Below are 14,166 nucleotides of genomic sequence, written 5' to 3'. Positions count from 1 at the left end.
CATATAAAGTCTGTAAAGTACTGTGCTCTAAATACCAGATTATATGATCATGATGAATAATCATGATCACGCTGTCATTTTCTTTCAATTTGTGTCACTGCACATTATGTAAATCTACTGCTGTCTCATTCTAGTTCCTTTTCAGTACAGGGTGCATACAGGTGCCACTGTCTATATGGCTCTCTATTGGCCTGAGTACTACAGGTCCAACATTGTATATGACACAAATGTGGTGGTGACAAATTTATATTTTATGTGTGTGTTATATATATATATATATATATATATATATATATATATATATATATATACATATATATATATATATATATACATACACACACACACACACACACACACATACAATATTCTGGTTATACTATGTTTGTGTATCTGCTATCAAACATGAAATAAAATACTAGCACTAACAAACACAGCCATTATATAATAATAATAATACATATATTACTATTGTGTAGTTTCTACTATGGGTACTATATTACAATTGTAATTTCCATGTACAGTCAATGGAAAAGAATTGAGCAGAGACGAACCTGAACAAATACAGATAAACACAGCTTCAGTTACAAACCGGCTCCAGCACCGCCGGTCAGACCGGTAAGCTCATGAACCAGATTGGACAAAACAAGGCTTACATTTGACATCCCATGTTCTCCATCAGTCAACCACATCACGGCAGCATGTTGCCGGGCAACTGAGGTATGGGGAGACAATGAAGGGGCAAGAGCTGTGAGTATGTGTGTGTGTATGTGTGTGTGTGCATGTGTGTGTGTGTGTGTGTGCGTGTGTGCGTGTGTGTGCGTGTGTGTGCGTGTGTGCGTGTGTGGATCTTCAGTGGGTTTGATGAGAAGAAGTACAACTACACAGCCCTGCTGTATTGGTCAGTGTGCACGTATAAAATGCGACAACGGACAGAAGAGCATTTGCGTGTCACACCTGTGAAACAAATAATAAAAAACTGTTCTCATCGACCTTCCTGGACACGGCAGCCTTCTCAACAAGTACAGAAATGAGAGCCTGGAGGCAGGCTTGGGATCTATTTTCAGCTCTTTGGTTTTCTGAAGACAGTAAACCATCATTATGCACATAACATGTGCAAAGCGGTGTTAGGGAGGTTTTCAAAAGACAAAGCGCTGAGTGCTTTGTCTCCTTTGTGTGTGTGTGTGTGTGTGTGTGTGTGTGTGTGTGTGTGTACAGAAGTGCGCATGAAAGAAATGCCACACATTTTGGAAAAGAGATGCGGAAGCAAGGGCTGGTAACCACGATTTAGCTGATTCCATTTCTCTAGGAAAAGACAAAAACACCGCTCTCAATTAATTAGCAAACAACAAATATCAAAAACAGAAAAAACTGTAGACCTGCTGTGCCAGAAAAAAACACTAAGAACCACACGGCTCCTCCGAAAGAGGACTCTCACACAAACACGGTCTTCAACACTATTTGGTGCACAACATATCTGAAAATTGATGTGACTTGAAACACAAATCATATCATTACCGATTTGTTCTACTGGACACAACATCATTGTTGTTAAGGACTTGTTTCAGATGTTTTGTAGCATTCTGGATGGCATCTATAATTTAATAAAGTCCTCAATGTGACACACAATTATCATCTACATAAAAGTGGACAATCCGATTTCCTATTTATAATGTAAAGAGCCAATATTAAACCATATGGCACACCTTTAAAGAGTAAAAAAAAAAAAAAGATGCTTCCGCTTGAGTTGTTACTTACCGATGCTATTGCTAAGGATGTTTTTGATAATTCCATTAATAGTTTCAGGCAATGCGCCTTTTTATCTATATTACATTTCATGAAGTTGTCAAGTGCTTCACCACAGAGATGGAGGGACTTATTTATGATCATCTGCATGATCTTCATGTTGTACTTTAAAGTGATTAATCACAAAAACTTGCCATGCGCAGCAACATGGTTCATTGCACGTCAACTTTGTCAAAGGCATTGACCGTGTCTCTATGGAATTCAGAGAGAGACATTTTTCTTGCTAAACCACAGATTCCCCAAAAACACACAAGAATGATTCAGGCAACTAAAAAGAAAGAAATCTAGCGAATGGGGCATCTAGGCCTGAGAATCAAAAGAGAGTAAAACATGATCTTTATGATAAACAGCTGAAGTCTTAAGATGTCCATCTTTACTATGAAATTATTAACCACAGACAATACAAGACCAGTTTCTATCCATAAGAGGTGGGATGATATGATGCACAGGGTTTAGCAATGGATTAATTTCACTCTGTAATGAAGCTATCAGCCACCATGATTAACTCAACACAAAAAGACAGCATAGAATAATTAGTCCCACAGTTGGGACATTTACAGGATTACAGCAGCAAGGGATAACATGCACACAAGAAACATGGTCCATACTTCAGATATATGACTGCACTGAAGGTCAGACAATATCAAAATAATGGGACACTGCACAGTTGGGAGTGGGACGGATCACTATTGGTTCCTGAGCAGTTCTTTCTGTAACACAGGTAGAAAAACAAGACTAAAACTAAAACAATACTAAAACTAAAACAATACTAAAACTCTAGCAGCTTCTAGAGTCTGCGATGTCAATTACAGTCTATGACATGACAGACAAGGGGAATGATAAGGAGTGAGGCTGGCCAATAATGATGAGATGTGGATGTAAAATTAATAAGGCCCGACCTTTTTGAGTGTTCCCATTTCCCTTGAATTTTAAGTTGCATAACTAAGAGGCAAGTTCAGGAGGTCTAATGTGGCTCTAACATTTTCTTAACCTTTATTACCAGCAGCTGGATAAGTTTGCTCTTCTCCACAAACACCAAGTATCATATTGATACAAGTCCACAACATGAACACGTTCTCTCCTGTGCAGCTCCACTGGAGCAGCTGATGGTCCAATGCCTTTGCTCAACAGCAAATCATTGACATTTGTTAAAAGCACTGCTTAGATTATTTCCCCGAACACATTTTCTGCTGAATTGAAAGAAAGTTTGACAAGCGAGAATGTCTTTGGAAACTTTTAATAAATGCTGCTTTCGGAAGGACACGGAAGTGCCTTTCAAATACTCAGAAATCTCAAAAGGACAAGTTTAAAAAAAACGTTTTCAGCTTTTTAGCATCTCTTGAAAACCCCTTCTGTCTAGTCTGTGTGTGTGTGTGTGTGTGTGTGTGTGTGTGTGTGTGTGTGTGTGTGTGCGTGTGTGCGTGTGTGTGTGTACCACATCGGATAGACACATATTTCACATGGGTACTTCACTTTTACCCAGATACTAATTTAATAATCATATCAGCATCTGATGGAGCTTTGAAGTATTCAAACTTTTAAAAGAAAACAACCAACTTTTATTATGGATTTAAAATTCACTCGGCACCGCTGAGTAACAGGGCTCAGCGGGCGGACATGCTGCTCCACCAGAAACATCTCAAGCCTAATATTAGCACACACAAAAACACTGTGTGAATATGTTGGGTATGAGTGGGATCATCCAGGCAATACGGTGTTAGGTTAACTAAAACCAGTAAATATTACAATGCGTCTGTAACTTCTGAACCGTTGCATGAACACAATATCTGAGGGGATCCATGACACAGATGAAACTAATGACAGTTCAAGGTTCCACATTTGATCATCAGAGTTAAACTGAATATAAAATACGCAACATCACAAGGTTTTTGAAAGATACCTGAAGTATTAAAGAAGTCCATTCATCTTTGTACTTAGGTCATGTGAGGCAGATTATCTTATTTTGTGAAAAATTACCCTTAAACGCAAAACAAATCTGAATCACTCAATTTCTGTCAAATTGTGTTTTATCTTATCTTTTGAAATGTATTTAAGATAAAACAAGCGTGATTTACTTATGTACATTCTTTCACAATTACTCCCTGATGTTTTTACAATAAAACGTCTTTAATAAAAACTTTGATACTAAGAGCTGTCCGAGAGCCAACTATTCTCTTATGACAAGTAATGTTCCACCTTATTTACAATACCAGTACAAAATAAATATGGACTTAAAATTATGGTCATAAGCAGTTATAAGCAGATTGTATTTTTTATAAAGAACAGGTATTGCTATCAAGAATCCTGTAGTACATTCAATCAGTGTCATTGCTTTAATGTATTCATAACCACATAGAGGAAAGAGTGGAGTTGAGTACATCATTTATAACAGCAGCCGCTGGTGAAACTAACAAGCCTATCGCATTGCAAGAACGCTTTCACCCGACAACAATGAGACAGAACTCGTACTGAGAACCAATTAGTATGAATCAGCGGCACTTCATCACATCCACAGTCTTCTGTTTGGGAATCCGGCACACAATAATAATAAGCTACCACTAAACTCCTTGTCCTGGCCATCAACTTCAAGAAAGACCAATCATATTTTCCCATAAATCCCACTGAACATTCACTCTGTTTGACATAAAGGGCAGGGCATTGTAGATAACAGAGCTGCTGGCAATGTCCAGTAGTCTAGAACATGTAAATGTCTAGTAAAACCTGTGCAGTCGAACAACAAGGGCACACACACACGGAGCTAGAGAGTCAGGGAGAGGTACACATATATCACAACTGACACATAGGTAGAGGAAACAACTTGTTAACCTTTCCCTATACCTCCATGTACATCTCCACACAGAGCTGTAGGTCACAGTGAAACACAACTCCCTGGAAGAAGTAAGCTCCCTCCCAGCAAAGCTAATGATGAACTGACTGACGTTATGGCTTGCTGGCCATGCAAATGGGAAACATTTTGATCTGCAGGGAAAGAAAAGACTGAGAGGGAACTGAGGCGTGTGGACCAGTATGGAGAGCCCCTTCAGAAAGTACATTGGTTCTGTATTGTGAGCAAGATTAATTGTCTCATAGTGAGGGAATACAATGTACTTTTCTCTCCATCCTAGAAATCACTTTCCTCTCTACACCTTCATGGAGAATCTGTATAATTCTTCGCTTGGCTACGAGGCTATACAAGGAAGTAGGAGGCATAATTTGAGTAGCACATTGTTTCCTAGGTACTTTCATCACAGCACTCTGCAAGTGGTGTTATTTGTTCTATCGCAGGTTTTCACTTTGTTTTCCCTGTCATCAAACAAAGAGAACTGACACACACACACACACACACACACACACACACACACACACACACACACACACACACACACACACACACACACACACACACACACACACACACACACACACACACACACACACACACACACACACACACACACACACACACACACACACACACACACACACACACACACACACACACACACACACACACACACTTACCGTGCACAGGTCCTTGTACTGCATCTTCTGGAACTTGGTATCAGCATTGCCGGCACACAGCTCCACATATCCCAGCACCACTTGGAACACCGTGTTGTGGATGGCCTGGGTGAAGTGCATGTGAAGCTGGTCCATAGCGGTCTGCAGAGAGAACCATTACACTGTTATGACACCTATGTTTAAGATGTCACTGTCATCGGCCAGTGTGGATCTGTGAAAAGGCAAACAGCAGGGAAATTGTGACTCACGCTGTACTTGATATTTTGAATAATACATATTGTAATACGGCATGAGGGAGCATGTGCATAGTAGTCTCCTGGTTAAAGTCCAAGTGAACAAGATACATTTTGCCTCCAGTTTCCATGATTCACATTTCAGAAAACCAGCTCAGTTTGCTGACATTAATAAAGTGGTAACGACCATGAGCAAATAGAAAAACCCAATGGGAAAGGCATATTCCTGCCATGTTTGGAAGCACAACCAACTCACCTCACAATCATCTCGTGTGGATTAACCTGAGCTATTTCTTCAAAATGAGGAAGGAAAATGTCCAATAATAAAACACGCACATCCAATGTCAGTCAGGATGGGGTGCTGGATCATATCCAACACTATTAAAACCGATAAGTACTCAAAACTTTGCTGCAAGTAAATCCTTTAACAGGATTTATTTGATCTATGTGTTTTAATCCTTAAAAATGTCACATATACCCCAACTGTTAAATTAAGCATATGAAACATCATTAAAAAAATACAGACTCTCACCCCAACTAGCCTCTTCCTTTTCTACTTTTGCTACTTTCTACCTTTCCTCTTGAAACTGGATTAATTGACATTTAAAATGAATTAATATATGACAAAAACATGACAATAAAAAATAAATAATTGTGTTTTACTTTTGTACGTCCTTTAATATACTGTAGTCGCCTTCAGTGCAAAATGGAGGAGGCGTAGCGCTGTTGCAGCGCAGCAAGCTGTAATCGCAACATTGACACATTATCGCCTCATGAAGGTGATATGGCTAATATGTTGGAACGCAGTGATTTATTTACAAACCAAGCAAGACACAGAGCATTTCTTGTTTCTGGCCACCTGATGAATAAAAGTCCAATATTCACTCTTCTTCTAGCTGACAATGCCCTAAAACTCCCAAAATTGCTTCTTGGAGCTGAGGGGAACTGCAGTCAGGTGATCATTTTCTCTCCAGGCCACTCATTTCACATATTATAATTTGAGCGAACTTTCTAGCAAAATAAAATGTCTTCATCGTTTAATTTATCATTGATAATAAGGGATTTCATTTAGCAAGTAAAATTGCTCTTGACCATGATTTGACCCGTAACATCTGCACTGAACCCTGTGACTTTTCGATTCAAGTCTCAGTTATTCTCACAAGTTACCAATAGGAGCCAATGTGCTCGCATTGAGGACACTAGAGACGCGGGCACAGACAGTGCAATTAGATTGTCTTACCTACCAAAGAATGGTGGCCCCATCCATTCTGACTGCCTGCTGCAACAAAAGTTATTTAAACATTCCTTCCCTCCTTTCTGAAGGGAGTTGCACTTTATCTGGCTAAAAAAACACCATAAAAACAGCTGGCTGTACAAAGCATGGACTGTAGACAAGAAAAGGAGTCAACTGGAAACTCATATTGTAATAATCACCATCTTTAGACATACTTATCAATCAAAAGCAAACAGACTCATTCATCTGCAGCTCCTTATACTAAACAAGCAGATGTTTCCTTTAGACAAATGGAAAAGCAAACTGGGTGTCAGGTTTATTAGGCTATGGCCGTTAGGTAATGAGAGCTAAAGCCAGAAAATACAAATACAAATGGTCTGAGCTGGCATGCTACTGTAGGTCAAGAGCCTAGTGATGCCGATAACCTCTTGGATGACACAGTTCAATTACGTATCCAACTGAAAGTAATGTCAAGAGGCATGCATTTTATTTATCAACAGGGGCTCAGGTTTCACAAAACAAAAGACAGAATATGTTTGTTGTTGTGCAATTGCCAGGATGAGAATGAGGCTTCAACAAGGATGCTATGGTACTTTTTAATGGAACCTGGCAAAAAAAAACAACTCAGAAATGCTGCCAAGTGTACGTTGGAGAGGAAGAAATATTTTTCATAATTTAATTTCATAATTGAGACGACCAGCATTTACTTCTGAACGGTTCACATTGTACTTCGGGCAGTTTGGGAGCGTAGTGAAAAACATGCTGCCTCCCCATTGTTAAGAATTATCATTCATAGTTGGATGGCTACTCATTTCAGCAAGTTGGAATAGAAAAGCAACAATTATTATTATTATAATAAGGATGACAAAATATTGTGGAAGCACAAAGTGTATAATTCTTGCTTACAACTCAAGCCTTGAAGGATTACCCAGATCAGAGAGCACTGAGAAACCAGAGTCGGGGGTTTTACACCAAAGAAGAAAGCATAAGATTAGGACTATGAGAAAGGGAAGAAATGTAATTCAAGGCAGAAGAAAGAGATCAGGGCCAAGTGAGACGTTGAAGATGGTGATGGAGTGTGTGGGTTATTAAACAGAGTGGCCTTAGCTTTTGAGATCAATGCTTTTTCAGACAAAATATAGGACTGGAATGGGATTTGAGGAGTAAGGAGAGTAAGAAAAGAAAGGCACTAGTGAGTGATAAAAGATCATGTCTTTGTCATTTATGGTTATAGTCCTTGATATCTTTTACAGAAACTACAGTATTGTGGTTGTTGTTGCTGCTCTTAACATAAATGTTAAACAGCTTCAAATGAAAGACCGAGAGTCAATCAAAAGGACATATGCTGTGAAGTGAGGACAACAATCAGACCATCACACCCAGTCATATTTAGCCCCACCCTGGTGCCCTGTCGACGAGTCAACCCACTGACCTGTGTCTTGCCCAGGAGCGTGTAGGCCAGCTGGACCTTGGTGTAGTGCGAAACATCAAAGTGCTTACAAGTCTTCGATAGGGCGACATCAAGCTGCTCCTGGAGACAGAAATAGATGGATGACAAAGGAAAAGAAAAGAGAGGGATTATCAATGTTAAGACCAGGGATTTAGAGAGATAGATGTGCAGATGTGTAGCTACCACATAAAGCCATGGTAATTGTGTGTGTTCGTCTTTGACAAAGAGCCAATAAGAGAGGTAAGAAACTAAGTCAAGGTTAGCACGAAGTTTGGATGTGTAACAACCTCAAAGAATATAGCGCTGACAAATGCTATAAGTGATCTCATGTCTTGCATCACAACGCCTTTTCTCACGCTTCAGAAGCTGTACTGAACATAACGCAATGACCACAGCTGACGTACCTTCTGAAACTACTTATTAAAATGAAAGCTTATAATACATTATCTGTATGTTTACTGTCCCTCATCATGCATGGAGTGAAGTTATAGGAGATGGTTAGCATGCAACGTACGTATGTACGCGTGTGCGATCAAAGATTTAAGTAGAGAACCGCCTGACGACGGATAAGCCTCTGGGGGCAAACAGGGCTACTTTCTTACGTAGTTGGAGTTGAGAGACGACATGTATGACCGAGTTGTTTCACAGGCAGCCAGTTTACCAGCTAATCTCAAACCAATAAAAGGAAAGATCATGGTCAGACGATAGCCAGTGAGTTTTAAAATGCATTTTTGCCGATGTGTTTCGCCTCCTTTGTTTATCACACGGACCGTTTACCTGCATTCAACCAAAGCCTGCTCGAAAATGATTGGTCAATACTACTTGGACTACAAACGAAGTACTGCATATGAATACAGAGATTACACACTAGGCTGACCGCCAGTGACAACTCTATTCTTAAAACTACATGGTGTATATGGAGCACACGTGTATTTATAGAGTGTATATAGTGCTTATAGCTCTTGGCATTCTTAGGATAAAGGTGTTGAATATTAAAATGGTGTGTCTGTGCAAGCGTTTACTTTTGAGATTTTAGAGTATTTTGCTTTGCTTATTCACAAACTCCTCGCGACAGAAAAACAAACGTGCACCTTGCTGTGCGGCTGTGTGTGTACACGCACGCCTTTTTCTTGTGTACAGACAAAACTGTAAGTAATTAATCTACTCAAGCGCAGCAGCAGCGGTGCAACGAAAATTGCTTTGCATACCTTTTATCACAACACAGCTAGAGATGAAACTAATATAATTCAGTGCTTGCACACAGACAATAATTACGTTCTGAATGTGTAAATATTGGCGGACCCAGAATGAGAAAGGCAAACTATCAAAATGAAGTATAAATTGCTTCTTTCAGATGAGGGCTTGTGAAAAATGACATGGTTAGAGCACAATCTTATTCACTGCTAAAAATCTTTTGACTGATATTGCTCTCAAATAACGTAATTAGGGATGAAGCAGGAAGGTTCATACCTCTATCTGCTCCAGAGTGTCTTGTAGTTTGGAATTCAATTCGCTGTGAGAAAAGGAAAAAGGAGATTATTGAGATTTAGCTAATTGATTCTGAAAAGGAATAAGTCAAATAACTAGTACCTTTTTTACATTTTCAATGAATTAATTCTTAAGATATTAATGGATTTGTCAATAAATGTCTCATGACTAAATTGATGGAAAATACCCAATCAAAGTTACTCAAAATGTCTTTTTGACAAATTCCAAATATACTTAATTTCCAATGATATGAAACACAAGCAAATTATATATTCTGACATTCAATATTGAAAATAGCCAGCAACTGATCTTCTATGAATGAGTAATATAGGAACTGAAATTACCAGTCATCTAAAATAGAACCACTTTGTTCACAGGCTGCAGCCTTGTGTCTCATAATTACTCTCCTTCATACAAACAGGGCAAAAAGGAATCAAAAGTATAAGAGATGGATGCATTTCCAACCAGAATATCACAAACGCAAAACGACTACACAACCTTGGACTGACTCAGATTTTTGCCTCATCCTGGGAAACGCTTTCAACTCAAAAGTTGCAACTGAATTCACGACTTTTGCCCGTCCCTGAGACATCAATTAAATTCCCTTGTGACACCCCGTGCACTGCGCCCATTCATAATCATCCTCCGTTCCACCGTTTCCCTGCCTCTCTCTGCTTTTTCAGGTCAGCCTGCACTTACGTTGTGCCTTGTGAGACCGCAGTCGCCCAAGGGAGAGAGTGTCCTCAACAAATTGCTAATTAGGCATCTTAGGTTAAATTGGGTATCGAGTGAAGGGTGTGAGAAGGAGGAGGCAGAGAAACACAGGAGACTGCAGAGTGAGTCCCAAAGGTCGTTTGCAAAACAGGTGAGAAAATGAGCATATGCCATTTCAAAACTTGATGCACTGTATCCTTTTTGTATCCGTCTGTGTGTGAGAGAGAGACACATTGTAGAGGTACGATGGACAAGACACACACCAACTGAAAACCAGTCAGTCAACAAATGTTGGATCAAAGTAAAAAAAATGTTGTTTTCACAACTGGAGACTAATATATGGCCAGTAAGCACAATGTGGAGAACTTTCATGAGCTAAGACATTAGTTTAAGAGTTTATAAGAAGCTACTCTCTAATAGAGCTAATCTCTATTTCTACCTCACGGTAACTACATCTAATGTGTTGGTAAGGACTACAGCATGATGAGACATGTTTAGCTACAAGCTCAGTGATAGCCAGTATTCTCATTCCACTAGGAAACCACAATTGGAAGTCAATAGAAATACAAAACACGCAAAGTAAGTAAGTTGGCTGAACTACACAGGGTTGAGCGGATCAATGTCAGGTCCTGGCTACGAAAGAAACACATCTGAATTGTTATATGCGAGGCCCAGGAGAGTGCTAAACAAAGGCGTTCAGCTCTGGCAGCCACACTGAGGAGACACAGCAGAGGAGCAGAGGCCAACAGGATAAATGCCCTGTTCATCACAGAACTTTCTTTTATACTCCCACGCTTCAGTGTGGTAGAGTAACCACAAACTGAACAGCATTGGAAGAGCATATGAGAGAAAAGAAACCATCCCACAAGACCAGACTCTCAGGGGCCAACACACCTGAGGTTCACATCACAAGCGACAAAGGCCGCAAATTGGCATGGCCGGCTCCATTGTCGGCAAGTTGCTGTTAAAGTGCTGCTGAAGTGCTTGTTGACTTAATCATGACGAGCACTTCTTATATATATATATATATATATATATATATATATATATATATATATATATATATATATATATATATATATATATATATATATATATATATATATATATATATATATATATATATACAGTGGTGAAGAGGGCAATCAAATGTCTATTCATCTGCAACAGACACATTTGACCGCATGTAAATACAGAGACACTAAAATAAATTAAGTGCTTCTTCTCATGATGACCACAATCACATTCCCTCATTAAACGGGCTGGTTGCAATGGATATTATCATTGGTGGAAAATGGTGAAGGATTCTGCACACTAACATCCCAGCACGTTCAGGGAGCAATACCATGGACGGGGAATGTAAGGAATGGTAAAGGGATGACACACTATACGTGATATCCAAATAAAAACAGCAGCTGCAAGTGAGAAATTTTCCGCGCCACAACAATCTCCCGTGCATGACGTTACCGTATCGGTCCTCATTTCGCAGCAGTCACTCGGCCATTCGAATGGCATTGTCACAGCCAGCTGAAGTGGATACAAATGTTGAGGTTTTGTTTGAAAGGTCTGTGTCTGTGAGGTTACCCGGACTTCTGTTGACATGGAGCTCAATGTTTTGTGACACCAGCACTCTTTTTTGGAAATAGACCAACACACACTCTGCAGTGCATGACAAAACAGCAAAGAATTACAGCAGTAACACCATGTATTTGTGTTTCGCTGGCATGTGTTGGGAGCAGCAGCGAAAGACGTACATTCCCACACACCTCTTCACAAAAGACTCCGTCAGAATTTGTACGTGGTGGAGTAGGAAGAGGGAGGAAGACAGCAGTGATGTGCAGCCTTGATCAATCCTTAATCAATACCTACAAAGGCCACCGCAGCACCCACCTACTGCCACAAATTGAGCACAGTTCCACAGGAAATCAAAAGGGGCACAGATAATTGCCCCTCAGGTATCCAATGTGGCCACGTTTGCATTGGTGCACATATACGCACAGAATATGGAATAGTCTTCTCTCACATAGGAGGAGCGAGAGAAGAAGAGGTATTATGTTGTGTTTGGGCTCTATCAAAACAAATGATTCAATTAAAAAAATCCCATGCCTGCTCTCATTTGGATACAAGTGAATCTTGCTATATCAATCTGTTCATAGTGTACCTGATGCAGCTGTAGTGTTTGAAGGTGCTGGCAGCTTTTTGACATTCCAGACAGAGCTGGATTGCACCTGGATAGTCTTCCTCCTACAGGAACAGAACATTGAGGTAATTAAATGTATGAAAAACTTAATAACACACACACACATATATATATATATATATATACATACATATATATATATATATATATATATATACATATACATATATATACACATACACATATATATATATATATATATACATATATATACATATATATATATATATATATATATATATACATATATATACATATATATATATATATATACATATATATACATATATATATATATATATATATACATACATATACATACATATATATACATATACATACATATATATACATATACATACATATATATATATACATACATACACACATACACACACAGTATATATCAGGAGTAACGACTGCTTCATTCTGGATTACGACAGTGATATGTGTAACTTTTGCATTTGTTTTGATTAATCTATTTCAAAAGGATTGTTACAGAAGATACACAGTGGATAACCCCGTCAAATCCATTTCACGTGCTACAACTGACCTTCACAAAGATATACCCATGTGTGGGAATGTCATGTGTTTGTGTGGGTTTGGCTTTCAATGCCGAATCCTGACGTTTGACCTTTCAAGTCAACTATAAACATATCTTCGTGCGTGCATGCGTGCGTGCAAATTAATAGAATACCTCAAGCATCTCGCTGAGTCTCACATCTGTTCTTTGCTTTGAGAAGAAGAAAGACAAGAATACATGAATACAGCATGAAATAACCATCTGGCCAAAATATTAAGAAATAACTAGTTCAACATAAGTTACATACTTTCCTGCAATGACCATTAATTTTAAATCATGTGTGGAGGACCAGTTGCAATGATTACTGTAAAATACATCGATTTATTTCCCAACAGTGTTACACAGACAGACAGCAGTAGGTCAGATTCCCATGGTGAATCAAAATAACTATAAACTTCCCACTGAACTAATCTCTAAATAAATCATGTTGCAGTTCAGGAATATATATATTAAATGAACCGCACAAAAATAACTATGAAATGTAAGTACAGAGAGTAAATTCTTTACCAGTGTCTTGATGGTCCTCAGTGACTTAAGCAGGCCTGTCAGCAGCTGTCGTCTCCTCTGATTGGACAAGAGACCCAAGCTGGCTTCTGTGAATCCTTCCTTCGACACGCTCAGTTGCCTTCACACAAGGTTGAACATAGCATCAACACACATAAATACGACTGGGCTTAGCAAGCATTTACAAGTCCAATACATTGTGCTGACCTCTAATGATACACTGTTGGAACTACGCTGTACGCTGGGAATGATCTGTAACAATGTAACAATGTAATCTGTAAAAATACACACTCAAACATACATGGTTGCTGGTTCCACCAGAGTCCGGTTTTATAAAATGTCAAATACTAATAAGATTTTTATATTTCAGACAAAATGTGCAACTGAGTGTCCGAATTTATAATCATTACAAAAAATGTACAAAACAAATAT

The 14,166-nt window shown here is 39.0% G+C and overlaps 1 protein-coding gene across 1 annotated transcript in view; it reads right to left on the bottom strand.

The window, feature by feature from the left end:
- vps50 (VPS50 EARP/GARPII complex subunit) overlaps nucleotides 1–14,166 on the bottom strand; it is an 81,743-nt gene that overhangs the window by 46,444 nt on the left and 21,133 nt on the right. Inside the window, 6 exon segments of the mRNA XM_034544669.1 lie at nucleotides 5,329–5,469; nucleotides 8,228–8,326; nucleotides 9,716–9,758; nucleotides 12,609–12,691; nucleotides 13,345–13,380; nucleotides 13,738–13,855. Of these exon segments, the coding sequence (XP_034400560.1) occupies nucleotides 5,329–5,469; nucleotides 8,228–8,326; nucleotides 9,716–9,758; nucleotides 12,609–12,691; nucleotides 13,345–13,380; nucleotides 13,738–13,855 (520 nt within the window).

This window comes from Cyclopterus lumpus, chromosome 11, assembly GCF_009769545.1.
Source record: "Cyclopterus lumpus isolate fCycLum1 chromosome 11, fCycLum1.pri, whole genome shotgun sequence".
Lineage (NCBI taxonomy): Eukaryota > Metazoa > Chordata > Actinopteri > Perciformes > Cyclopteridae > Cyclopterus > Cyclopterus lumpus.
Note: the sequence above shows the minus strand (reverse complement) of the source record. Positions and strands in the feature narration are given on the sequence as shown.